Here is a 23,151-nt window from a genome sequence, read left to right as displayed (position 1 = left end):
CCCCTTGTTATCCTGTCTAGCTCGTTTGTCCCTGATTATTTAAGCCCTGTGTTTCTGCCCAGTCTTTGTGAGTTGTTGAATGTATGTTCTGTTCCAGGATTAACGTGAGTGTTGGTCGTTCCTGTGTAAAGATTCCTGTTCCAAGTTCTGAGTCTCTGTTTAAGTTTATAGTTTGTTTAAATAAAGCGTGTACACTGCGTTTGGATCCAGCCTCCTCTCTGCCTTCACCGCATCATGTTACAGATCATCACAGGCACCAAGTAACCTACCTATTTTTTTATTTTAAAAATAAAAAAAAAAGGTGCATGACTAGGGATGGGAATTGATAAGAATTTAACAATTCCGATTCCATTATCGATATTGCTTATCGATTCGATTCCTTATTGATTCTCATTGGGTGACATAAGTACAATTGTTTGTATTAACTCGCTTTAATATCTGATCAGAAGACACAGCACAGAGTATTATTGGTGAACCTACACTGGTCTCACAGTTCGGTTCGTTTCGAATACGATTATCATGTCATCGATTCAGTTCAATTCGATATGCATTACATGCACTGCATCATCAATTTTCAATTTTACTTCAAAAGTGATGTGTGCGTGGCGTGCGCACGTGTTCGCCTGTTCGGGGAAGTCGAAGTGTCAGAAACAGTGACATTCAAGTTTCATGGGACTAAAGTCTTTTTATGCCATTAAGAAAATGAAATTCTGTCAAATCAATTTTGTTTTAAAGAAATGTTCATTTAAAAGCAGCGCTCATTCATCAGTGTATAATGTTACACGGCTTGCTGTGTGGTCAAATGTTTCTGCATATTGGAGGTAGTTCCCCCCTTTGACGAAATGGAAATTTTACACGTGTTGCAAGCTGTAAACAAATAGGGTTGCAATCTATTTTTTACAGTCTATGGTAGCAAGTGACCGTATTGTTATGAGGCGCCGTCATACTGAGTATGTGCGCGAGTTCGTGTGTGTGCTCGCGTCTCATATGAGTATGTGCGCGAGTTTGTGTGTTTTTGTGCTCGCGTCTCATATGAGTATGTGCGTGGAGAGTTTGTGTGTGCGCGCGCGCGTCTCATATGAGTATGTGCCTGGAGAGTTCCGCGCATCTCGTGTGTGTAGAGTTTGCGTGTACAGTATGTGCGTGAGTGACTTTAGGTGTGTCGGTGTGCATTTTATATGTATTTGTTTGCGCATTCAGCAGTATACATGTATGTTTGACTACGTAGTATATGTGTGTGCAAGTGTTTCATATAGCCTATGTGTGCGTGAATGAAGTTTGATTTAAGCTCTAGACGGCGCCTCATATATTGTCGTCTTTTAACCAAACTTTAGAGCGCTTCTGCCTCGATGCCTCGTTTGCTGCGTTCTGAACCAAAACAACGCAGCACGTGTGTGACGTCATGACACATTCGCAAGGAGCGGAAACGATAAGCGGAATCGTTAAGCAGGAATACTAACGGTTCCAAGGAATCGATTCACTGGGCACCGGTTCTGAAGAAGAACCGGTTCTCGATTCCCATCCCTATGCATGACTGGAACTAATATAGATCTGGCAGCTAGCACAACATCCTAAAATAACTTTTGTACATATACAGTATATGCATTCATGATGTAAGTTTTAATTAGAATTTTCTAACTTAAAGAAAAGACAACAAGTAGAACATGACAGAACAAGCATATACACATGTACTCATGGATAGAAGTGGAAAAAATTGAGGAAATGATGAGGAAATGAGAAGGAATCAGGTACAACAGAATCTGGGAAAACTGGAGTAGCTGTGATCTGCTGACAGCTTGATGTTGAGATAACGAGCACAGAAAAATCTCTAGCACACACGTGCAGGATCTTCAGCTCCAGAGAGACTCATCTCAAACACCCACCATGGCTGTGTGCTAATCTACCTCCCTTCACTCCAGCCGTAATTACAGTCTCATGTCAGGGGCCACAATTAGAGCCCAGAAGGATGCCGAAAGAGGGAGATCAGAATGGACAGACTATGTTCATTTAAACTAATTATACGTTACCAAAAAAATGAAGGCAACAAGGATGCATGGATTATCTTCTTTTTTTCTTTTTTCTTTTTTTGAGTCAAATTTATTAACTTAAAGTTAACTGTAGAGGTGATTCTCTACAGAAATTCTTTTCTGTTATGCTGGTTGAAAGCATAGACTGTAAAAAAAGATGGACGACGCCCCTTCGCTATCTTCCATTGGTCAGGAGTGAAGCTGCCAGTATCCCGATATGGCGCTGACATCTTGGAACTTGAGTCTGCGCAGAAGCGATTTCGGGACCAGACATGCGCAGTAGTGAGCGGGAAGTAAAGCCGCGAAATCAAGGCCCCGCCCCCCAGCTAACAATTTTTGGTTCCCAGAACGTTCTCAGAACGTTAGATTTTGGTTCCCAGAACGTTCTCTGAACGTTATTTTTTGGTTCTCAGAACGTTATTTTTTATAGTTTGTTTTTGGTTAGCCAGGAAAGTTTTCTTAACGTTCTCAGAACGTTAGTTTTTGGTTCCCAGAACGTTCTCATAACGTTAGTTTTTGGTTCTCAGAAAGTTAGTTTTTGGTTCCCAGACCGTTAGTTTTTGGTTACCAGAACGTTATCAGAACGTTAGTTTTTAGTTCCCAGAACGTTAGTTTTTAGTTCCCAGAACGTTAGTTTTTGGTTCCCAGAACGTTAGCTTTTAGTTCTCAGAACGTTAGTTTTTGGTTCCCAGAACATGGTTTGTTTTTAGTTAGCCCGTAAAGTTCTCTTTACGTTCAACAACAATTCATCTTTTTTTTTTTACTTAAATAAAATACAACAGTAAATCTATATAAATAATCAACCTATACAGTCCATGTTTTTGTCGATTCATTGTTTAATTGTTGATTAAACACACACACACACACACACACACACAAAACCACAATCATATAGGCTATGCATCACATTTAACACATGCGCAAAAGGCGAAACGAAAACAAAGTAACTACGAAAACATTTTTATTAGTAGTCTAATTGTAGATCATGCACTTGAAAGCCTCTTCCATCTTCACCACAGTCATCTGCAAATATAACAAATAGTAACATTATTATATAATGTTTCTCATGGGATCGTACAGTATTTTCAACATTTACGGGGGTTAGTTGGTGATTTTATATATATCTATCTATATTTGACATTCATAATCAATGCTTTTGTCGGTTCTTTGTGACCGCTTTTAGGTGCTTTATCGGCAGCGCCGCCGCCACCCTTACTTACATGTTACATGAACGCGTCACCACCGCACCAAAAACATGATTGCGTGATTAAAACATGAAAAATACCACCTAAACATAGCCTAACTGTTTAGAAAGAAAACACAGAACGATTAGCCTAATGCGCATACATCCATCTCGTGAATGTATAGTCTTCTTCATGCCATTGCCATCTTCATCCATTAGCCGCTTTTCCACTGGCCAGCGCGAGCACAGAGGCCGAAATCATGCCTCACAGCACTCCTGTAAAAAATAAATCGCAATACATATATATCAGACGCTGCCATTTAGTCTTTATTTACAAACTTGGACACCACACGCGGCTACTGACTGACCACGAACAGGTAACTTAACCTACTTGCATTTTTCATTCGTTAATGTCTCGCGGTCTTGCTGTTTTTTTGTTTGTTATACAATTAAAACTAAAAGTCTGTTGTAACGCAAGCCTTACTGAACATGTAACGAGTAAAATATTACTGAAAATTGATTAGTAATGCCTTCCACTACTGTGTTACAGCAAAAAGTAATATGTTACTCTAATGTATTACCTTTGTAACGCGTTACTCCCAACACTGTTCATAGCGTCTTCGAGATGATGATCAGGACAAAAACTCCTCTGCTGTGCAGGGCATCAACATTGAAGGATCTAGGAACACAACAAACCATTTGTCACAGAGCCTGAGCCAACAATATTATTATACAATGCCAGGTTTATTAAAAGGAAAAAGCTACAGCAGAGGGGAAATGCAGAAAAGAGAAAGAATATACAGAAAATAATTTCTTAATTAGGATAACAGAATTTATTTTTAGGTTTGCTTATTCATTTAGTATTGCTCATACAGTGTCACTTGTTTGGATGTCAAAACCTTAAAATAAATTATACACTTTAAAAATGTAAATTTGATCAATTAAAAAAAAATAAGAAAATGACATGAGTGGTGATATAGATAAAATATTGTGACAAAATGGAAGTTATTTAACGAGCTTCCTCGGTTCACCTGTGTTTCCTACATCTCTGGCAGCAGCTTTCTTCAGAAATGTTGAAGCCGTGGAGCTTCCACTCTGTTTTAGAGGTGTTATTTTGTTGCTGCTGAAATCACAGAATTTTTTTTTTATCAATATTTGTTTACCACTGAGCAGCTAGTTTCAGCCAATGTTCAAGCTCCATGTAAGTGACGTCACCGATTAACAGTAGGCTACATACCTTTGTTTACATTTATGTTAAATAAATTAGCTCACTTCCAAGTAAAACCTTTACAAAAACTCTCATCTACACATAAGAGATTATTAAAAGCCCAAACTTTCATAAACAAAAGCTCAACCGAGTTAATGTTAGCTTAACGATAGCTGCTAACTTACCTCTTCTGAAAACGGTTTAGATGCTAACGGACTTTTTCCGAAGACACTAAACCATGTGTATAAAGTAAATATTCAACAAAAGTGTGTCAATTACAAGTAAGAGAAGTGTCAAGAACAGTTGTGTGTATTATTTGTGTGATTTTAGAGACTAATCTCACCTGAAAGCAGTGAAAACAACAGCGAGAGAGGGAGTTTTGCTGCTTGTCAGTCGCAGTAGTCCCGCGTCGTTTCCATGGCAACTCTGCGCCGCTCCAATGTTTGCGACTCGAAAGTTCACGCGCACGGCCATTGATTAAAGCACATCAAAAGCATGCATGATTGCAGCATTTACAAATATAAATATCTAGAATTAGAACATTACTTTAAAAAAATCTCATAAATATTAAATTATGAATTTAAAACTAATTTTGGAGATCTATGGCCCGTTCTATAATAGTTTAACAAATATGAAACTAAATGTAGCCATTAAATAAGCACATTTAGTTTCATATTTGTTGAACTAATATTTTTTTTTTTTTCCCCATCTGATGATTATGAAAATTGAACAACATGAGTTGAGCAATATATCGGGAGACATGATGGGTCAGACATGATTTTGACCACTTCATTAAGTTTTGTTTTGTGGAAAGCCTTTCTTTAAAGTGAATTTCGTTTTGTATAAATTTTATCTTAATTTTAATCAAATTTCCATCAACCAATTGCTATAATAAATAAGAATCAAACATATAGCAGACATGACATGGAGGCGCGGCGCGATTGCATTGCGTGAACTGGAGAGCAAATCTTATCATAAATTAATTAACCGAAACTCAGGTATGCCTCACAGACATGAGGAACTATAGAATGCACAAAACAATTCAAAACGAAAATAAATCCATTATGTGCATTTCTAGGTGCCGCCCCAGAAAATAAGCGCATTATTGATGCACAAGTCATTGTAGCATTTATTGCATGATCACATTATGGAAGGTTACAACTTATTTTTTCCTTCTCAATAGAACCTTCCAGCAACGTTCTGAGAACAAAACAATAACTTAAAAAATAGTCATTAAAGCAACGTTCTTTATAAGTTGTTTTGAGGTTATTCAAAAATAACCTTCCAGCAACGTTCTGGCAACGTTGTTTTATGGTTGCAAAACAATAACTTAAAAATAACCATTAGGGAACCTTCTTTATAAGTTGTTTTGAGGTTATTCAAAAATAACCTTCCAGCAACGTTCTGGGAACGTTGTTTTATGGTTGCAAAACAATAACTTAAAAATAACCATTAGGGAACGTTCTCTATAAGTTGTTTTGAGGTTATTAAAAAGAGAACCTTCCAGCAACGTTCTGGGAACGTTGTTTTATGGTTACAAAAAAATAACTTAAATATAACCATTAGGGAACGTTCTTTATAAGTTATTTTTGGGTTATTTAAAAGTAACCACCCTGCATCGTTCTGGGAACGTTTTTTTATGGTTACATAAAAATAAAACCTAAAAAGAACGTTCCCCTAACGTTAGTATTTGGTTCCCAAAAAAATAACCAAACGGGAACCAAAAACTAACGTTAGGGGAACGTTATGTGTTAACTGGGCCTCACTCTCGCAGAATCAATCGCAAGCACTTTTTAAAAAATTAATTATAGAAATGTAGATATTAAATTTAAAGCTCCAATCTCCTCAGTCCTCCGAAGATCCCGAAAAAAAGTCTGTTGGTGCTTCAGTGACTACTTCGCTCAGAGAACCTGTCAATCACAGCTGTCAATCATGACGTCACCACCACCGCATCAAATAACTAACTAAAAACAAACTTATTTTAAAAACAAACTCTTGAAATTACATCAGCGTGATAAAAACTACAGTAAATGACAGAAACCATATTTGGAAAAAATTTGATTTGCAGTGTAATTGAATTGTTTAGTTGGTCTCACATGCCGTTGAATAACATGGGGAGGCGGGGACCTATAGGGACCTATACTAGGACCGGCCACCGGGGGGCGATCGAGACGTTTTGGCTTCACTTTTCAGGGCTTGTGCGCCACACTTGGTTGAAAGTCTCCTCATATCCTGATAGCAATCACTATAATCGGTCTAAACTTATTTATATAAATGTATATCATATGTGGAAGGAGTAGAACCATAATGTGTGTTAATCATTTCATTCAGTCCTAATGAAATTATACCATGTCAGGGATTTTAAACTTTCTAATTATCAAAGAATCCTGAAAAAAATGTATCACTATTTCCACAAAAATATTAAGCAGCCCTTGTTTCAACATTGATAATAAAAAGAAATGTTTCTTGAGCACCAGCATATTAGAAAGATTTCTGAAGTGCATTCTGGGAAGGAGGCAAATAGGATTCATCCACAAAACCATGGTTGACAGTGTAAGGCAAGCCTATTTGAACTCCAAAATTGCCTCAATTAAACTGACTTTCTTTGCATGTTGGTTCGACTTCAGAATATATCGTAATAGAAGAGCTCCGTTTAGATGATTACTTGTGTTGCAGAACTTATAAAAAAATTATAATTAAATTCTTTGGTTATTTCAGCATTATTTACAGTGCTCGCCTTTAGAATAACTTTAACAGTGCTTGGAGACTTGTTTGGATACTTCAGCCAGCGGGGGGAAAAAGAGGCTCATCCATCAAATCATCAGCAAATCTGAGTTTTGTATAACAGCCATGGCCATCCATTTTAGTTTGTCAAATCAAGGTAAATTAAATAATGACCTTCCCCAGTAGTCAACATTTCAATACAGAGCTTTTTACTTTATTGTGCAACATTGCACAACTCTCTCTCTCTCTCTCTCTCTCTCTCTCTCTCTCTCTCTCTCTCTCTCTCTCTCTCTCTCTCTCTCTCTCTCTCTCTCTCTCTCTCTCTCTCTCTCTCTCTCTCTCTCTCACACACACACACACACACACACACACACACACAGGCTCACAAGTGTGTGTTAGATGGGCACAGCTGTGTTCCAATAAAACCCAGCAGCAGATGGAGCTCAGTGACAGCAAAGAGGTCACATTGGACTTTAACTTTGACATTTATAGAGCATTCACTAGCACAAGTGGTGACAGGAGAGAGCAGCCCCTCTGAAACGCTATTAATTATCAGTCTATATTAAATGTTGTCAGACGACAGCAATCTGCTAGCCACAAAAACAATTTATAAACCCTTAAACCCTGCTACCAAATCAAACATAACCAGATCACATTATTATTAAAAGTCACTGTAAGTAATGAGTGTTTCTCCACTGCAGGACAGGACAGGAAAGGAAATTAAATTGTTAAATTTGGTCTGCTGTTTTTAAAAGCTGCAGAGGAGGCCCTTAACGTCCTTCACAGGATGAGACCACTGCCAAGTTAAAACAGGGCAGCATGTGCAGTCTAGCAGACAACCATCCCAGATGGACGTCAGGTGGCATTTTTTCACACCAGGTGAGACTGCAGTCCCATCTGTTGACAATTTACACTTTTGGCTGCCTCCACACATTCAAATAAAGCTTGTGCGGGGCTCCTCAAGGCCTTAAAAGAGCCCTGCTGCCAGAGAAGGCCCATTAGTGGGCTGTGGGTGGCACTTAGGCCTGAGGACAAGCAATGAGGCCCGTCCTACACTGGCTCCCTCCAAGCTGATATTATACTAAGTGGGATGTATGGATAAAATATATGACTTTCCATCCCATTTTCCTGACACAGTTTTGCGGTTTGCTAAAGGTGTATTATAGGCTATGGTCTTTAAAGTGCTGAAAATATACTAAACAAAACAGCAGAAATACACCTTTAGGAATAAAAAAAGGACAAAACACTTTGTCAAAGAAAGTGCTCTATTGAAATTCATGGCACAATGTCTTTGTCTACAAGGGTGGAAATGTTCTCCAGGGTGCTAACAGCCTTGTGTTTCTGTGTGGTTTGGATGTGCTGTGACTTTCAAGGTCTAATTGCATTTTTATACCCTGTGAGATGAGGGGGAAGACAGCATCCATTGTGTTCCTTTGACACAGGGCCAGTCAGCTTTTCTTTACAGCAATATTCTGTATTATGTAGAGGTGTTACAGGAGGACTACCGAATGCACACTTGTTGCCTTTGGAATTCATTCTGACAAACATGATGGCGGGGAGCCCGTCTTCAGTCAAGAATTGCATGTTATACTCACAGCTCACTAATAGTATTTTAACAGAATTTATTTGTTTTAATATTTTTGAAATAATATTTTATATCCAAGATTTTTCAACCTGAGGGTCAAGTCATTGTAATCATGACTGGATATAAAAACATGAGGGACTTCAGGGGGTTGTAACATTGCTAAGCTTGATAAACTTGCATGCATCCATAACTTATAAAGCTTTATGATGCATAAATGCATAAAGCTCAGGAAAACACTAACCACCACAACAGTGACTACGGACAACACACTATTTCACACTACAAATGCATTTTTTTTTTTTTATAAATAAAATAAAATAAAATAAAACCTTTGGTTTTGCATGTCCTTCGTTGAGTGCCTATCACTACACTGCAACTGTGACAATGACCAAAGGTACCAAACCTGCTTTAGACCTAATCTATTGTGAAACTGACTGGTAAAATTCTATGCTTACATGCAGGCAAGGTCACTCTGTCCAATCAAGACTTTATGACTTGAATGCTGCATTTCCATGGAAACCTTGACATTCCAAGCTATCATTGACAAGAGAAGGATATGAACTCACAAGCTCATCTGCGTCCTTTTACCATAACTCTCATACATGTTTCCGTCCTTCAGAACGTGCATAAAACTAGGGGTAACTCACATTCACAGAGCTTAAGTTTTTTTAATCTTATTCATCTCTCTAAGCATCAACCATGACAAATGGCTCATCTGTGACAATGGGGTCACAGCGAGCCATCCAAATGCCCATCAAATTGCATTCCATATCAAGATGACTTAATGCTCAATCTCCTGACGGGAAGGTCAAGTAGAACCAAGAAGGCCAATACGAGACAAGCAGCGGCTAATCTACCTGATAATAATGTCTGGCTAATGCTAAGTCACTCAGCACACATCAAGGGTGAAATATTAAAAGAGTTTCATTTGGAACTTTAATGAGTATACTGTAGTATTTAGATTTGTGGTTGTGGAAGAAATGTTGTCCTTTTTGACTTTCTGATGTGCCACACACATTTTTACTGCATGCAAAATCAATTAAGATGTCCATGATAACCTTGAACCAACTCGTAGAAAAGCATTTCATATGCTGAAAAACATCAATAATATATAATGTTTACCATTTGATTTTACCATTCTGTTTGATTAAGTCACCTTAAGTCAGAACACTACCACCTAATTGAGACTACCATCAAAAAGTTGATATCTTATTCTCTTTGAGAAGGGTACTTGAGTCTTGTCTTAACAGCCTGATCCTCAGCCCTGAACTGGACATGAGCTCCATAATGGCATATAGTCACATAAACCCTGCGATGAGGGACTCATTTATATAAGCTAATACATAACTCTGCTCAAGGTAAAACCATAAACCAAATCACTAGGTCATAATCACAAAGATTTGTATATCTGCAATGCAACCATGATGTGTTCTGTGGACCCAAAGGGCCTCAGTAAAACAGTCCCCATGTGGCCTTGGTGTAGAAATGGACACAAGGACCACCAGAGACGTTCTCAGTAAACTTTTTACAGGAGTTTCAGATAGTTCAGTTAATTTTGCTCGGATCATGATATCGAACATTGTAACTATTTTTGGGAACACATTTTTTTTATTAAATAACATTCCTGAAATGTTTCTGCATCCTGAAAAAAATGTATCAATTTCAAAAAATATTAAGCAGCACAACTGTTTTCAATATTAATAATAGTAAGAAGTGTGTTTGAGCACCAAATCAGCATATTAGAATAATTTCTAAAGGATCATGTGACTGAAAACTAGAGTAAAGACTGCTGATTTTTATTTATTTTTTCCTTTGCCATCACAGTATTAAAGGTACAATATGTAGGAATTTTGTAATAAAATATCCAAAAATCACTTGCACAGTGTGATATATTTCCTGCAGTTGTGTACTTACAATATCCCAAAAGTCTCCAAAGATTTTTTATTTCAGAGAAATTCTAATTTTAAATAAGTGGCCGTCCCGGAAAAAAATGTCGCCTGTCAAAATGTCGCCTATCCGCGCTTTCCTCGGTTTCCGCTCGTACTGCCATAGCCATGTCGTAACCATGGCGACAGACGCGGACAACTGCATAGTGCGTAACGTTTAGCTGCACGCTGTTGTTGTTTCGTTCAATCATTATGGACCATGGCAAGCAGACTTTGGGACAAAAAAAAGGAGAACTAAAATGAGGATCAATATCGGCGTGGCGTTTTCGAGATGCCGAGAGCTCCACGTCTGCGACTAACTTGGAGGAGCAACACCGCTCTTGCACATACTTTATTAGACAGGTGAGCAAATGTACATAAAACAAAAGGATGTATCTGTGTTTCCTTGCAACACATGCAACTGTCAATAATATCACTTATAAACAATGCGAGATACATAGGCCTTTATGACGTGACAGATCAATCATTATGCATATGTTGATGATTCACCTCAAAAACTATCAAGTGATCGTTATGCTGATTAAAATTCACAGTTATATTACGCTTTGTACTTTGGTAATGCTTTTTATCACTTGTGTTTTGACCGAGATTATGGCAGTGCAATTAAATACAATCGGATATGTGTTGTTAAACAATATTTAGCCATTACTTGCAAATGTTCGTTCAAATTTACTTTGAGTACGATTGGTTTGAACACTTAAAACACGGCATTAACGATAAACACGTAAAACTGCGCAGCATTAACCCAACAAATAATTTGAAAAATAGCTGTAACAGGATAATATAGTATAACATTTCGCGTTCCTTGCAGTTAATTCATTATAGTGACATAAAATATTGCGATCAGACGATAAGTACCTCATCCGTGATCATGATTAATTAATTCCATAACATCTCTGGATGGTAAAAAACGACATCTCCCATCGTTCAACTCTCCCTGATAGCGTCACCAAGCTTCGCCTTTGTTATTGTTGGTAACTGCGCCCTCTTGTGGCAAAAAATTCCTACATATTGTACCTTTAACTTGCGTTAAATTATGTTAATTTCACAATATTGCTGTTTTTACTGTATTTTTGATCAAAATAGCCTTGACTTCTTCAACATTTAAAAAAATATTACCAACCTACGAAATATGAAGGGTAAAAAAAGTCAAAATAAGATTTTTAAGAAGCCTCTGCCAAATACTTGCATTACAGCAAATCAGACAGAACTAGAGGGAGGGACTATTGAATAATTATTACATCATTGATGCTACATAATTAATATTCATGAGCATGATTCATTCATTTAAATCCCACTTTTCAAATAAATTTCAACACTCCTGGGGCCTCATTTATAACCGTTGCGTACGCCACTTCCGACGCATAAATTGTGATTTATAAAAACAAAAACAAAACATTTGCTCAACTGCACGCAAACTCTGACCCATGTGTACGAACGTTTTGGAGACAGAGCAGTTTGGCGACACCGATGGAGTTAGATGGCTTTTTGGTCACTTATAGACAGAAAATTTTAAGAAAATTACACATATACAGCAAGATAATACATATAATTTCTCTCTAGCCTATCACTTGAAGCAAACATCCATCCATTCCTAAAGGGGTCATATAATGCCATTTTTGTACAAGTTAATATGAATGTTTAGGGTCTAAATGAAAACTTTGTAATATACTTTTATTAAAAATTCTCATTAGTATTTTAAGAAAACACTCATTTTACCTGGTCAAAAACAGCTCTGTTTTCAGCACGCCGTTTCAGTGCATATGCCTTTAAATGATAATGAGCTTCGCTCACTCCGCCCCTCTGTTCTGCGGGCGTTTCGACACAACGTATTTCGGCGAGAGAATATCAGCGGGAGTCTCTGAGGACACATCTGTCCAACCGTATCAGTTTGAACCGGAGTCGGACCCGGAACAAGATGACGGCCGCAAAGAAGTTCGACAATTAAAGGTATTGTAGGTAGGAATTTTATTTTTTTAAAAAATATTTCAAATTTGTTTAAACTTTCTGTATATATCAACGCATAATTAAAATGTAAGTACTCTGAAAAAGAAAGTATACAAATCAAGTGTCTGTAGACCTCTCACGACTGTTTTAAAGACAGCTCATTAGTTCCATTCACTCCACCCCCTCCCTTCTGGGCTCCTTCCAAAGCCACGCCCCAAAAACACATGAACGCGCGACTCCGACCGCTGAGCTGAAGACGCATTATTTACCTGAGACGAGCGGAGAGGAAGGAGCGCAGTGCATGTAGTGGCATCATGTCAGAGTCACATGTAATAAAAAAAATCTAACTTTATCATTATGAAGATAAACAAATAAGATGTATTTTAGTACTCACTATCAAGCTAGCATATTGATATTGGTAAAGTTTAAAATATATATTTATTGATTCGCTAACGAGCTAGTTATGTATAAGGCAAAGCTAAAAACAGGTTGCATGATACACGTTTTTCCATTGCCATCATTTACACTGTGATGAAGATGAATTTCGTGTAACATTCATAACATATGGTGTTCTGCATGTAAGAGTTTCCATGATGAAAGCATTGTTGACTCTGATGAGGACTACACTCCAGAGACAAGTACCGCATCGTCAGCTCGAGGACAGATCAGGGGTCGAGGGCGAACCAGAGAAGGTCGTCACAAGGTGTCACTTTTCAGCCCCTTGAGGTCTCTCAGTTCTCGCCATCGCTGGAAAGCCACGCCGACATTGACACGCGTTTTATTTCGTTGTTTATCCAAAGACTTTTTGTTCATTACCTTTTCTAGTAACGTTACTGTCTTCCTTTTTTTGCCTGGTTAAGGTTTGCCTTCGCGAACTGCATATGTGAATTTTGATTGGTCTTTCTCTGCCATTGTTTTGCTATTCCTAGGTTCCGTGCCTCTTGAATTCCTCAAATCAAACGGATACGCGCAAGTGGGCAGGTCCTGTGTGGCAAAAGGGTGGTTGCCATGGTTGCGAGAGAGTGACAGTCGCCTAAGCCAATCCTTTGTTTCGTCCCGGAAGGAAATAATGAGCTGTGTTTAGTGCAGATTAAACGGTCTAGAGTCACTCGATTTTTATACTCTTTTTATCAGATTACTTACATTTTAATTATGCATTGATATATACAGAAAAATTAAACAAATTTGGAAAAAAGTTTTTTTTATAAAATTCCTACCTACAATACCTTTAAGGCTTGAACAGGACATTTTTGAATGGTTGGTTATTGTAATGTCACTTTGATCTATTTTTGTATGCACTGGCAGGGTAGAGTAGTGAGATACGAACGCTGTGTGTTTACTGATGTATTCGTTAGTTCATTGACAGATTGACGTTACAACTAATGGTCATGAAAAACTTTTTTTAAGCGATTTGCAAAGATTAATATAAAGGTTAAAGGGGTCATATAATGCCATTTTTGTACAAGCTAATATGATTCTTTAGGGTCTAAATTAAAAGTTTGTAATATACTTTAATTAAAAATTCTCATTAGTATTGTAAGAAAACAGTTATTTTACCTGGTCAAAAACAGGTGTTTTCAGCACGCCGTTTCAGTGCATATGACTTTAAATGATCATGAGCTTTGCTCACTCCACCCCTCTGTTCTGTGCGTACACGTTTGTAACACAATAACCATAACGCGTTGTTCATTATAAACGTGGGATTATGAATTATATTGAGAACGTCGTACATAGAAAACATGCCGTAATGTACCCTGAGTGTAAACCTTAGACTCATTCATCGTGAAGCGTGCAAGCGATTTGCAAAGATATAAATATTAATATAAAGGATAATAAAACGTTACACTCACTTCAGTTGTTCTAGAGGTTCAGCAGGAACACGAATAGCTGGTACCGATCCTTTATTCAGGAGCAGCTGCTTAGCAAAACCAGCTTTATACTGACCCTCGTTTATAAAGCAGTCTGGTGAGAAATGATTCGCGCAAACATGAAAGCATTGACGTTGCTCGTGGGGAATATTCCCTTCGAAAACAAACACAGCCACTGCGTCTTCAGCGGTTCGGATTTGGGAACATTAAAATGACTGCTGTGTTCGTTATTACACCCAAGAACAGAACACCAATCGCTTAGACGCCATTCTGCTCATAGACAGTGCTCCAGCATATCAACAATGACCGCGCCGGTCCGCGCAGACTATGATTGACAGCTGGCTCACGAGCGAGGGCGGTTCTGTGTTGAAACCCGGCTGTCAATCAACAATCGCGGGAGGGGCGTCCGACCGTGTGACGTCACACGGTCGAACGGCTCGATTTGAGGCAGGGGAAAACATATAAGGAGATTAAAACAAAAACACTGGATGGATTTTTATCATTATATGATGGTTGTGTACAGGCACTGCCAACACACATTTCAGTACAACCAACTTGAAAAAGTGCATGTACCATTATATGACCCCTTTAATAAAACTTTACACTTACTTCTTCTGGAGGTGCAGAGGGAACATAAATAGTTGCAACCGATTCTTTTTTCATGAGCAGCTTCTTAGCAAAACCAGCTCATACTGATCCTCGTTTATAAAGCAGTCTGCTGAGAAATGATTCGCGCAAACATAAAAGCATTGACGTTGATCGTGGGAAATATTCCCCTCGAAAAACAAAACTCAGCCACTGCGTCTTCAGCGGTTCGGATTTAGGAACATCAAAATGACTGTGTTCGTTATCGCACCCAAGAACAGAACACCACAATCGCTTAGAAGCCATTCTGCTCCAGCGTATCAACAATGATGGACTATGATGACAGCTCGCTCAGGGCGGGTCTGTTGAAACCCTGCTGTCAATCAACAATAGTGGGAGGGGCGTCCGACCGTGTGACGTCACACGGTCGAACGGCTCAATTTGAGGCAGGGGAAAACATATAAGGAGATTAAAACAAAAACACTGGATGGATTTTTATCATTTTATGATGGTTGTGTACAGGCACTGCCAACACACATTTCAGTACAATCAACTTGAAAAAGTGCATGTACCATTATATGACCCCTTTAAATGTTCGTGCTAGCGAGCGTGTTGGGCCGTTTAGTGAAGCTGACTGCTGTAGCATATCTAAAGGCAGATGAAGGAAAACTGTAAATCTTCATTATGAGTCCTAATCATAAATATAGTGCATGTTCACAATAACAGTTTAAAAAAATAAAAGAACGATTTAAACTATGTTTTACATCTAATATACACATTTAGATTAAATATGCCATTCTCATTAATGAAGTTAAAGCTGCTTTGTCACCATCAGCTGTTCGAAATCTGCAATTACAGTTATTCACAGAATTATCAACTTTACGTGGGTTGTGCCTCGGCACGGCACAGCGCGGATGAATCCAATGTTTTGAGGAGAATGTGCGGCTGTCAGTCACCGCGCCGGTGTGGATATGGTCATTCGGAATCACATATTATACTTTTTGGAAGTATGACCATCATAAGAATTTTCACCGGAAAATGTAATCTGAACAAGTAACATCCACTTTTGTTCTGAACTTCTGACCAACTAAGGGGAAAAAAGCATTGCAGTAAATCGCGCTGATTAAATCTAACGATCGATTATCATATCACGTCAAACTGTGCAAATTATAGGCTACTTTGTTCTCAAATTGTTAATGTTAACAACATTGACTACATGACTACATTTAATGCCCTTCAGATATTTATCCTTGTTTTCGCATGGCCCCGGTTGCAGTCTCTTTTTTTCTGTAGCCACTCCAAAGTCCAAACTAAGTCTTTTGCATTTTACAATGGGTAGGGCTGTCGCGATAACCGCAATATTGCAATACCGCGCTACTGACAGGCCAACCGCAGAGGAATGCAAGTAACCGCAGCAACCGCGAACCGCGTTTTCTTTTTTCATAAGGCCACCCTTCGTAGTTCGTACCATGTGTATTGAATGTTAAGTAAGTTAATAATGATAACAAGACTGTTTATCATGGTGATTTGTACAGAAGCTTCGTGGATTTGCCTAAAGTAACAGACAGTGAATGTGATCGACTGAGCGCGTGCGATTACCTGCGCCTATCTCTGAAATCACGTCATATATTCGTGAAAAGGTTGCCGTTTCCAAGGAAAGCGAAATATTTGTCGTATCATTCTTTTAACGTGTAAGGGTATTTACCATGAATGGCGGCAACGCTGGTCAGCATTACACAGCGCGAGGAAGCCGTGGGGGGAAAGCAGCGAGTCACGCATTGAATCAATGCCATTGGTTTATTTTGTGAAGCATTGCTTCAGCTTTGCCCAAAAGTGAAGCATTGCTGGCCAGCTGAGCCTTGAAAAGTGGAGCTCAAACTTAAAAAATAATTAACACCTTGTTTCATTACATCTATCATTTAAGGAATCAGCTTTTTGAACGTTTTCGTTGAATGAACGGTTTAATGACTCACTCAAAGACAGTCCGTTGGCGTACGTGTGCGCGCTGAGTGACAGCCTTTCAATGCGCAGAAACGCTGTTTAGTTTCGGTTAATACATTGTTTTTGTGTATGCTGACCACATCATAACACGTATTTATATAGCAACAAATAAATATAAATAAATATAAATAAATAAATGGCGGTAATACCGCATATCGCACTATTGAGCCACTCAAAATTACCGCAAGGGAAATTCCTTCACCGCCACAGCCCTAACAATGGGTGAATCTCCAGTTGTCACTGGTGATTGTCGTTTGAAACTTTCTGGATCAAATTGATAAGATTAATTATATCAAGTTCTGTGAGAAAAGGCTATAAATCTCTACCTCCAACATCCTCACATGCAACATAGCCTACTAGCCGGGACATCTTCTTTATGTGTAGGGGAGAGCCGGGACAATTGAAACACTTTTTAGATAAATGTCGGTTTCTATGATAAGGTTACAGAAAGATGTTTTTTGTTTTTTGATCAACAACTCACATATGTGTTCTCTTAGTATCATGTGTTATTCGGTACAAATAATGATTTAAGTAAAGATTTACTTTGAGTGGTAATTGTGCTTTGTTTCACTCGTCCCGGCTCTCCCCTACAGATGTGACGTAATGACGCAAAGACATGCTCGAATTTCCAGCAGAAATCCACCAGTACCACTGGAATTAAAAACATTATTACAAGCTTACTGTTTTGAATCGAGCTAAGGCAAGCAGATAGTTTTGAACACTGGCAGGTTATGTACTTGCTCAAAAATGTATTTTGAGTTAAGGAATGCAGCTTTAAGCACTTAAATTACATAAAAGCATTACTGAGAGAAGTTAATATATATATATATATATATATATATATATATATATATATATATATATATATATATATATATATATATATATTCTAATATAAATATAAATATTTGCTGTGGATGCAATGCTTTTGAACACTTTTCCTGTGGCATGCTGTGTTTTAATGTTTTAACTACAGCGAGGATTGCTTACCATGATAATAGCAGATTGTCTGAGAAAATATTTTCGCACAAATAATGCACAATAAGGCCTATCTGTTTCCATTAAAAATATAAATACTATTTGGCCTGTGGAAAAGATTGAGAAAAACTTTCTCTGAAATGTATTTTTTACTATTTGATTTATTTATTCAAAAACAAGGAAAGGAAATAGGCTACTAAATGATTTTTAGCAATTTAATGTGACGGCACATCCGTATCTCATAATTTCCTAATATCTTGTACCGTTAAACATGGTATCACGTGGACGAATATGCATATGCAAATGATATGCAGATGAGATATGCATAGTAAAACTAGGCGTTGTAAGCTCCATATATGTTTATTTCGGGGTGGAGACGCATGTCCGCACAATCTTCCATTGACTGGGATTTATAAATGGAATTTTGCGCAGGTTCTGGCATACGCACGGTTTTATAAGTCTGAATATTTTTTGGGAGCACGTACACTTTTAGTAAGGATCCTACGCACAGTTTTATAAATGAGACCCCTGATCATGAAAAGGTGAAAATACTTGCTTTCCAACCAGCACTTTTTCAGTAAATAGTTTTTAGCCTCAAAAGTATCAGTTTGTACAGCTTCATGAATAATAATTAGTCATGAACTAGTCATGCAATAGCTACTCTTACCAATGACTGAAGATGTTCTGATGCGCTTGTCACACGCCACACTCCCTCCAGGTAGTGTTGTGCATGTAGAGGAAGTGGTGTGACAGTGGCTAAACAGGTTCGTTTCCCACCCACTCTCGCTGCTCCTTCTTGACACCAATCCATACCCTGCGGTTTCTCCCTGGATATGGAACCACAAGGATGTCCGGTGAGGTTTTGACTGCTATGTGTTGGCCATTCCCAGGAAGCATGGGGTGAGATGGCACTGTGGGATGAAACACGTGGTGGCAGCAGGCCAGAAAGTGGTCCGGGCTGCAGGTCAGGCATGTCCTCGAACGCCAGCCCCAGGGCAGAGTGCAGTGCCAGGCGCCTCAGGTGGTGAAGGGGGGTTCCACACACCTCACAGCTGCTCTGGGATCCGAAGCCCAGAGGAGGCCATTCCAGAGTCTGGAGCTTGTCAAGGAGGAATGCTGCAAAGCTCGGGTCCTGCAAGGAAAGTCAGCAACATGACAAGTAATTACAGCACAGCTGCTGAATAAATCTTGGTTTTGTTCGTGCAGCGTTCTGGTTAAATTAAAAGACTGATTATATTTTCTTAGCTTGTGCATTAATATTCTCTATTCTCAAAGCTGGGCTTAATTTATAGTTGATTGGCTTGACAAATCATATGCAACACAGTATGATGCTGTAAAAGCTTTCAAGTAAGAACCAGTGGCAGCAACAAAGCCCACAAGTTGACATTTACTATAATAACAAGCATTTAACATCCTCTGAACTATGTAAATGAAATGTTTCATGAGGAAAAAACTAATTTTCAATTTTATTTTATTTTACACATATACAATACTGATATCATAACTAGAGATATAGAACAACAACAGCGACAATAAATATAAACAGCTCTCTTGTGATATAACTAAAACTGAAAAAAAAATAAAGCTAAATAGTCACACATATAAATAAAAAAACTAATAAAAACCTACAAAAGCTCATAACAAAATGACTAAAACTTAAATAATAATAAAAAAAAATATGAAAACTAAACTATGAACCAGCATTAGTTGGTTAAAAGTTCCCTAAATACTTTTAGTGGCCCCTATAAAAATATTTAGATGAGGATATATAAATTATGGTAAACTTTTGGTGAACTTTATTAAATAAATGTCACTTCTAACAGCTGCTCCTTTTAAAAACCATAAAATCAAAGCTCTCTCCATGCAATATTGTGTGTAGCTTGATTTAAGGATTGTAATAATAAGTTTATGTTGACAACACTCTTAAGTGCATATTTTGCGGGAGTGAAATGGAGGTCAGGGAACAAAGCCCCGACCTTAGCACAACAATATACCATGATTAAGTGCTTTTGTCTGGGATTGGAGGACTTCTACAGCAGGTTCATTCACTAAGGGGGGAAACCATTCGACATTGGCATGCCAGATGCCTGCAATCTGCTTCAGTCGGTATGCAGGCAACCGCGCCTGCCTATGGGCATTTGACTTTACATTTATTCGTTTAACAGAATTGGCTAACTTCTTTACAAGGAAGTCCTAAGCCTAGTCCAGAAAACGTCTCGGTTACGTGTAACCCTCATTCCCTGAAGGAGGTAACGGAGACGTAGTCGACGTGTCGACTGACTGGGATCACGCTTAAGGCTGATTTATACTTCTGCGTCGGACCTACGCCGGAGCCTCTACGCTATAGACTACGCGTTGGTTTTCATTTATACTTCTGCGTCGTTGTCCGCGTTGACGCGCAATTACACATGCAGAGGGAGCATGTGAAAGCCGGGGAGCGGTTCTAGCAGACCAATCACAGCGCTTGCGGTACGCGTAGAATTGACGCGTTGTTACATTTTTGGAGAGGTGCACGTCAGGGTACGCCGAAGGGTACGCGCGCTACACACAGCCTACGACGTAGCTACGGCGTGAGTTCGACGCAGAAGTATAAATTGGGCTTTAGAGAGCCTGTCATCTTCGAGTACTATTAACACTAGAAGTGCCAGAATTCCATAACTACTAGAACTGCCACAAGCGGTCATTTTGACCGTTAGATTGCAATCTCTATATCTTTAATGATAAATACCCAATTAAGAGATTAATGCATTTATTGTATTAGGATATCTTTCAAAAACAAAACACCAAACTGTACATTTAAAAAAGTTGAATTATACATTTATAAATAATAATATCAGTAACCCGTAATTATCGCATATTCACAACAGATAGGCTATTTCCATATAAATTCAACATAACTCAGAACAAGATAATAACAACTAAAAGTATCTTATTTAGATATTCTTTTGATAGTGAGAGAGACAATGTCACAGTTTATGAATTCACTGTCTCCTTTCTCGTCTTGTTGTGTGTGTGTGTGTGTGTGCGTGGTCGCTGATCATTGCAGCTGATCAGCACGCCCGCTCTGATCAACTTTTGCCCGCTCTGATCAACCCGCGCCGCGGGGGCGGAGTGTGTAATGCATTTCACGCACGCCAATTACATTGGCTCGTTTTAACACTAGAACGGCCACGGCGGTCGTTTTGACCGTTTTGAATTTTATATCTGCATTAACTTTGTTGAAAAAATAAATAAAATCCTGCTGGTACCTGACTTTTCCTAAAAGTGTCTGTATTTTCATTTTAAATGTTTTTAATATAAATTACACATAAGGCAAAAAAACAAATGAACATATTTACCTATTTCGGCCATAGACGGTCATATTGACCGCACTGAATTTCGCGGTATTCTTTTGTTACATTTCTCGCGGTTGACCTCGTGGTTGATCAGTTGATCAGTGCAACTGATCAGCATTCAACCTTTTTAGTGTCACTGTTGTCGCCTAGTCTTTGTCAGATCGTTGTGGATTTTTCCTGCGTGTTTGTTCCCTGCCTGTATCCGTTTTCCGTGTGTTATCCCGTGTTCAGCACTCCATGGTTCTACACGCAGCGTCCCTGTGCTGCCAAGGGCTTCATACCGGACATTTGCACACCTTAACTCTCCCAGCATCTGACCAGCTCTCAATAAACATATCTGTCATTTTGCAATTGAATCTTCTGATTATTTCCTAATAGACAAGGTCAACCGCGAGAAATGTAACAAAAGAATACCGCGAAATTCAGTGCGGTCAATATGACCGTCTATGGCCGAAATAGGTAAATATGTTCATTTGTTTTTTTGCCTTATGTGTAATTTATATTAAAAACATTTTAAATGAAAATACAGACACTTTTAGGAAAAGTCAGGTACCAGCAGGATTTTATTTATTTTTTCAACAAAGTTATTGCAGATGTAAAATTCAAAGCGGTCAAAATGACCGCCGTGGCCGTTCTAGTGTTAAAACGAGCCAATGTAATTGGCGTGCGTGAAATGCATTACACACTCCGCCCCCGCGGCGCGGGTATAAATACGGAAGTGGATGCACGCACTAGTTGTTTTTCGCTGAGGAGCCGAGCGTAACTCGGCTGTGGTCCAGCAATAGTGGCGAAGGGACTACGTCTCCATTCCCTCCTTCAGGGAACGAGGGTTACATACGTAACCGAGACGTTCCCTTTCAGTCGTGTCGACTGATTGGGATCCCAATTAAAACGTCATCTAGTGCTGCCACCTTCCAGTGCCTAGACAAAAGCCTCCAGATCCCCCCGCAATTAAGGCGGGGAAGGGACAGGGCTTAGGCCAGGGAAGTCACTGCTGTTCCTACAGGACCACTGGGAAAGCGTTCCCTGAACATGGAAGGAAGGGACACTGCGGAAGCCACATCCTGCCCGAAGGGAGGTAACATGTGGAGAATACACATATGAACTGGGCGGATGACCGGGCAGTACAACATATGGAATGTCACTGGGGTGGCTCCAGCCTAAGACGGGGGGAGACTCAACCGAACAGTGACAGCAGAGCAGACTCTGCCAAGGGAAGACACGGGCTCGCCGCAGGGAGCCGTACCATGGAAGAATACACATATGGGATCGCCGTAGGGATCACAGCATATGGACCCAGCCTAACACAGGTTCCACCAGTGCATACGAGTGATAGGCCTGGCTTCGGACGTTCCGCCATGTATGTCCGTTGCCGAAGGGTATGGAGGTACTCGACAGGGTTCGGCTAAAAAGGGGAACTCAACTGAAGCAACAATTGCACACGTATCCAGTCCATAGGAGGGGAATGGTGCAGCAAGCCGACACAACGAACCGGGCTTACAGTGAAACTGGCTTCATGTGAAGGGAGCCCACGGGAAGCAACGGTTCGACTAAGGTGTCGCCCAGCCCTCAACTCTAGAATATCTGTCAGCGAAGCACTCTGTGTCAACGCCTAAGCGGGAGCAACACTCATTTAAGAGGAGCTCACCACCTAAGTGGACATGTGCATCTCGGGAATTTCACCAAGATGAAGGCAGCCACTTTCAATTGGCCAACCTCGCTTTTCAATTGGCCAACCTCGCCTTCCCTCTCTGCTGATTTCCTT

The 23,151-nt window shown here is 39.2% G+C and overlaps 1 protein-coding gene across 1 annotated transcript in view; it reads right to left on the bottom strand.

The window, feature by feature from the left end:
• The window catches only part of LOC130091743 (kinesin-like protein KIF26A), an 80,576-nt gene that overhangs the window by 7,846 nt on the left and 49,579 nt on the right, over window positions 1-23,151 (bottom strand). Inside the window, exon 3 of the mRNA XM_056259794.1 lies at window positions 18,719-19,183. Coding sequence (XP_056115769.1) covers window positions 18,719-19,183 — 465 coding nt within the window. The remainder of the gene's footprint in view (window positions 1-18,718; window positions 19,184-23,151) is intronic.

Source organism: Rhinichthys klamathensis, unplaced genomic scaffold (assembly GCF_029890125.1).
Source record: "Rhinichthys klamathensis goyatoka isolate OS25496 unplaced genomic scaffold, OSU_Roscu_1.1 h1tg000170l_1, whole genome shotgun sequence".
Taxonomy (NCBI): domain Eukaryota; kingdom Metazoa; phylum Chordata; class Actinopteri; order Cypriniformes; family Leuciscidae; genus Rhinichthys; species Rhinichthys klamathensis.
This window is presented reverse-complemented; position numbering and strand designations above follow the sequence as displayed.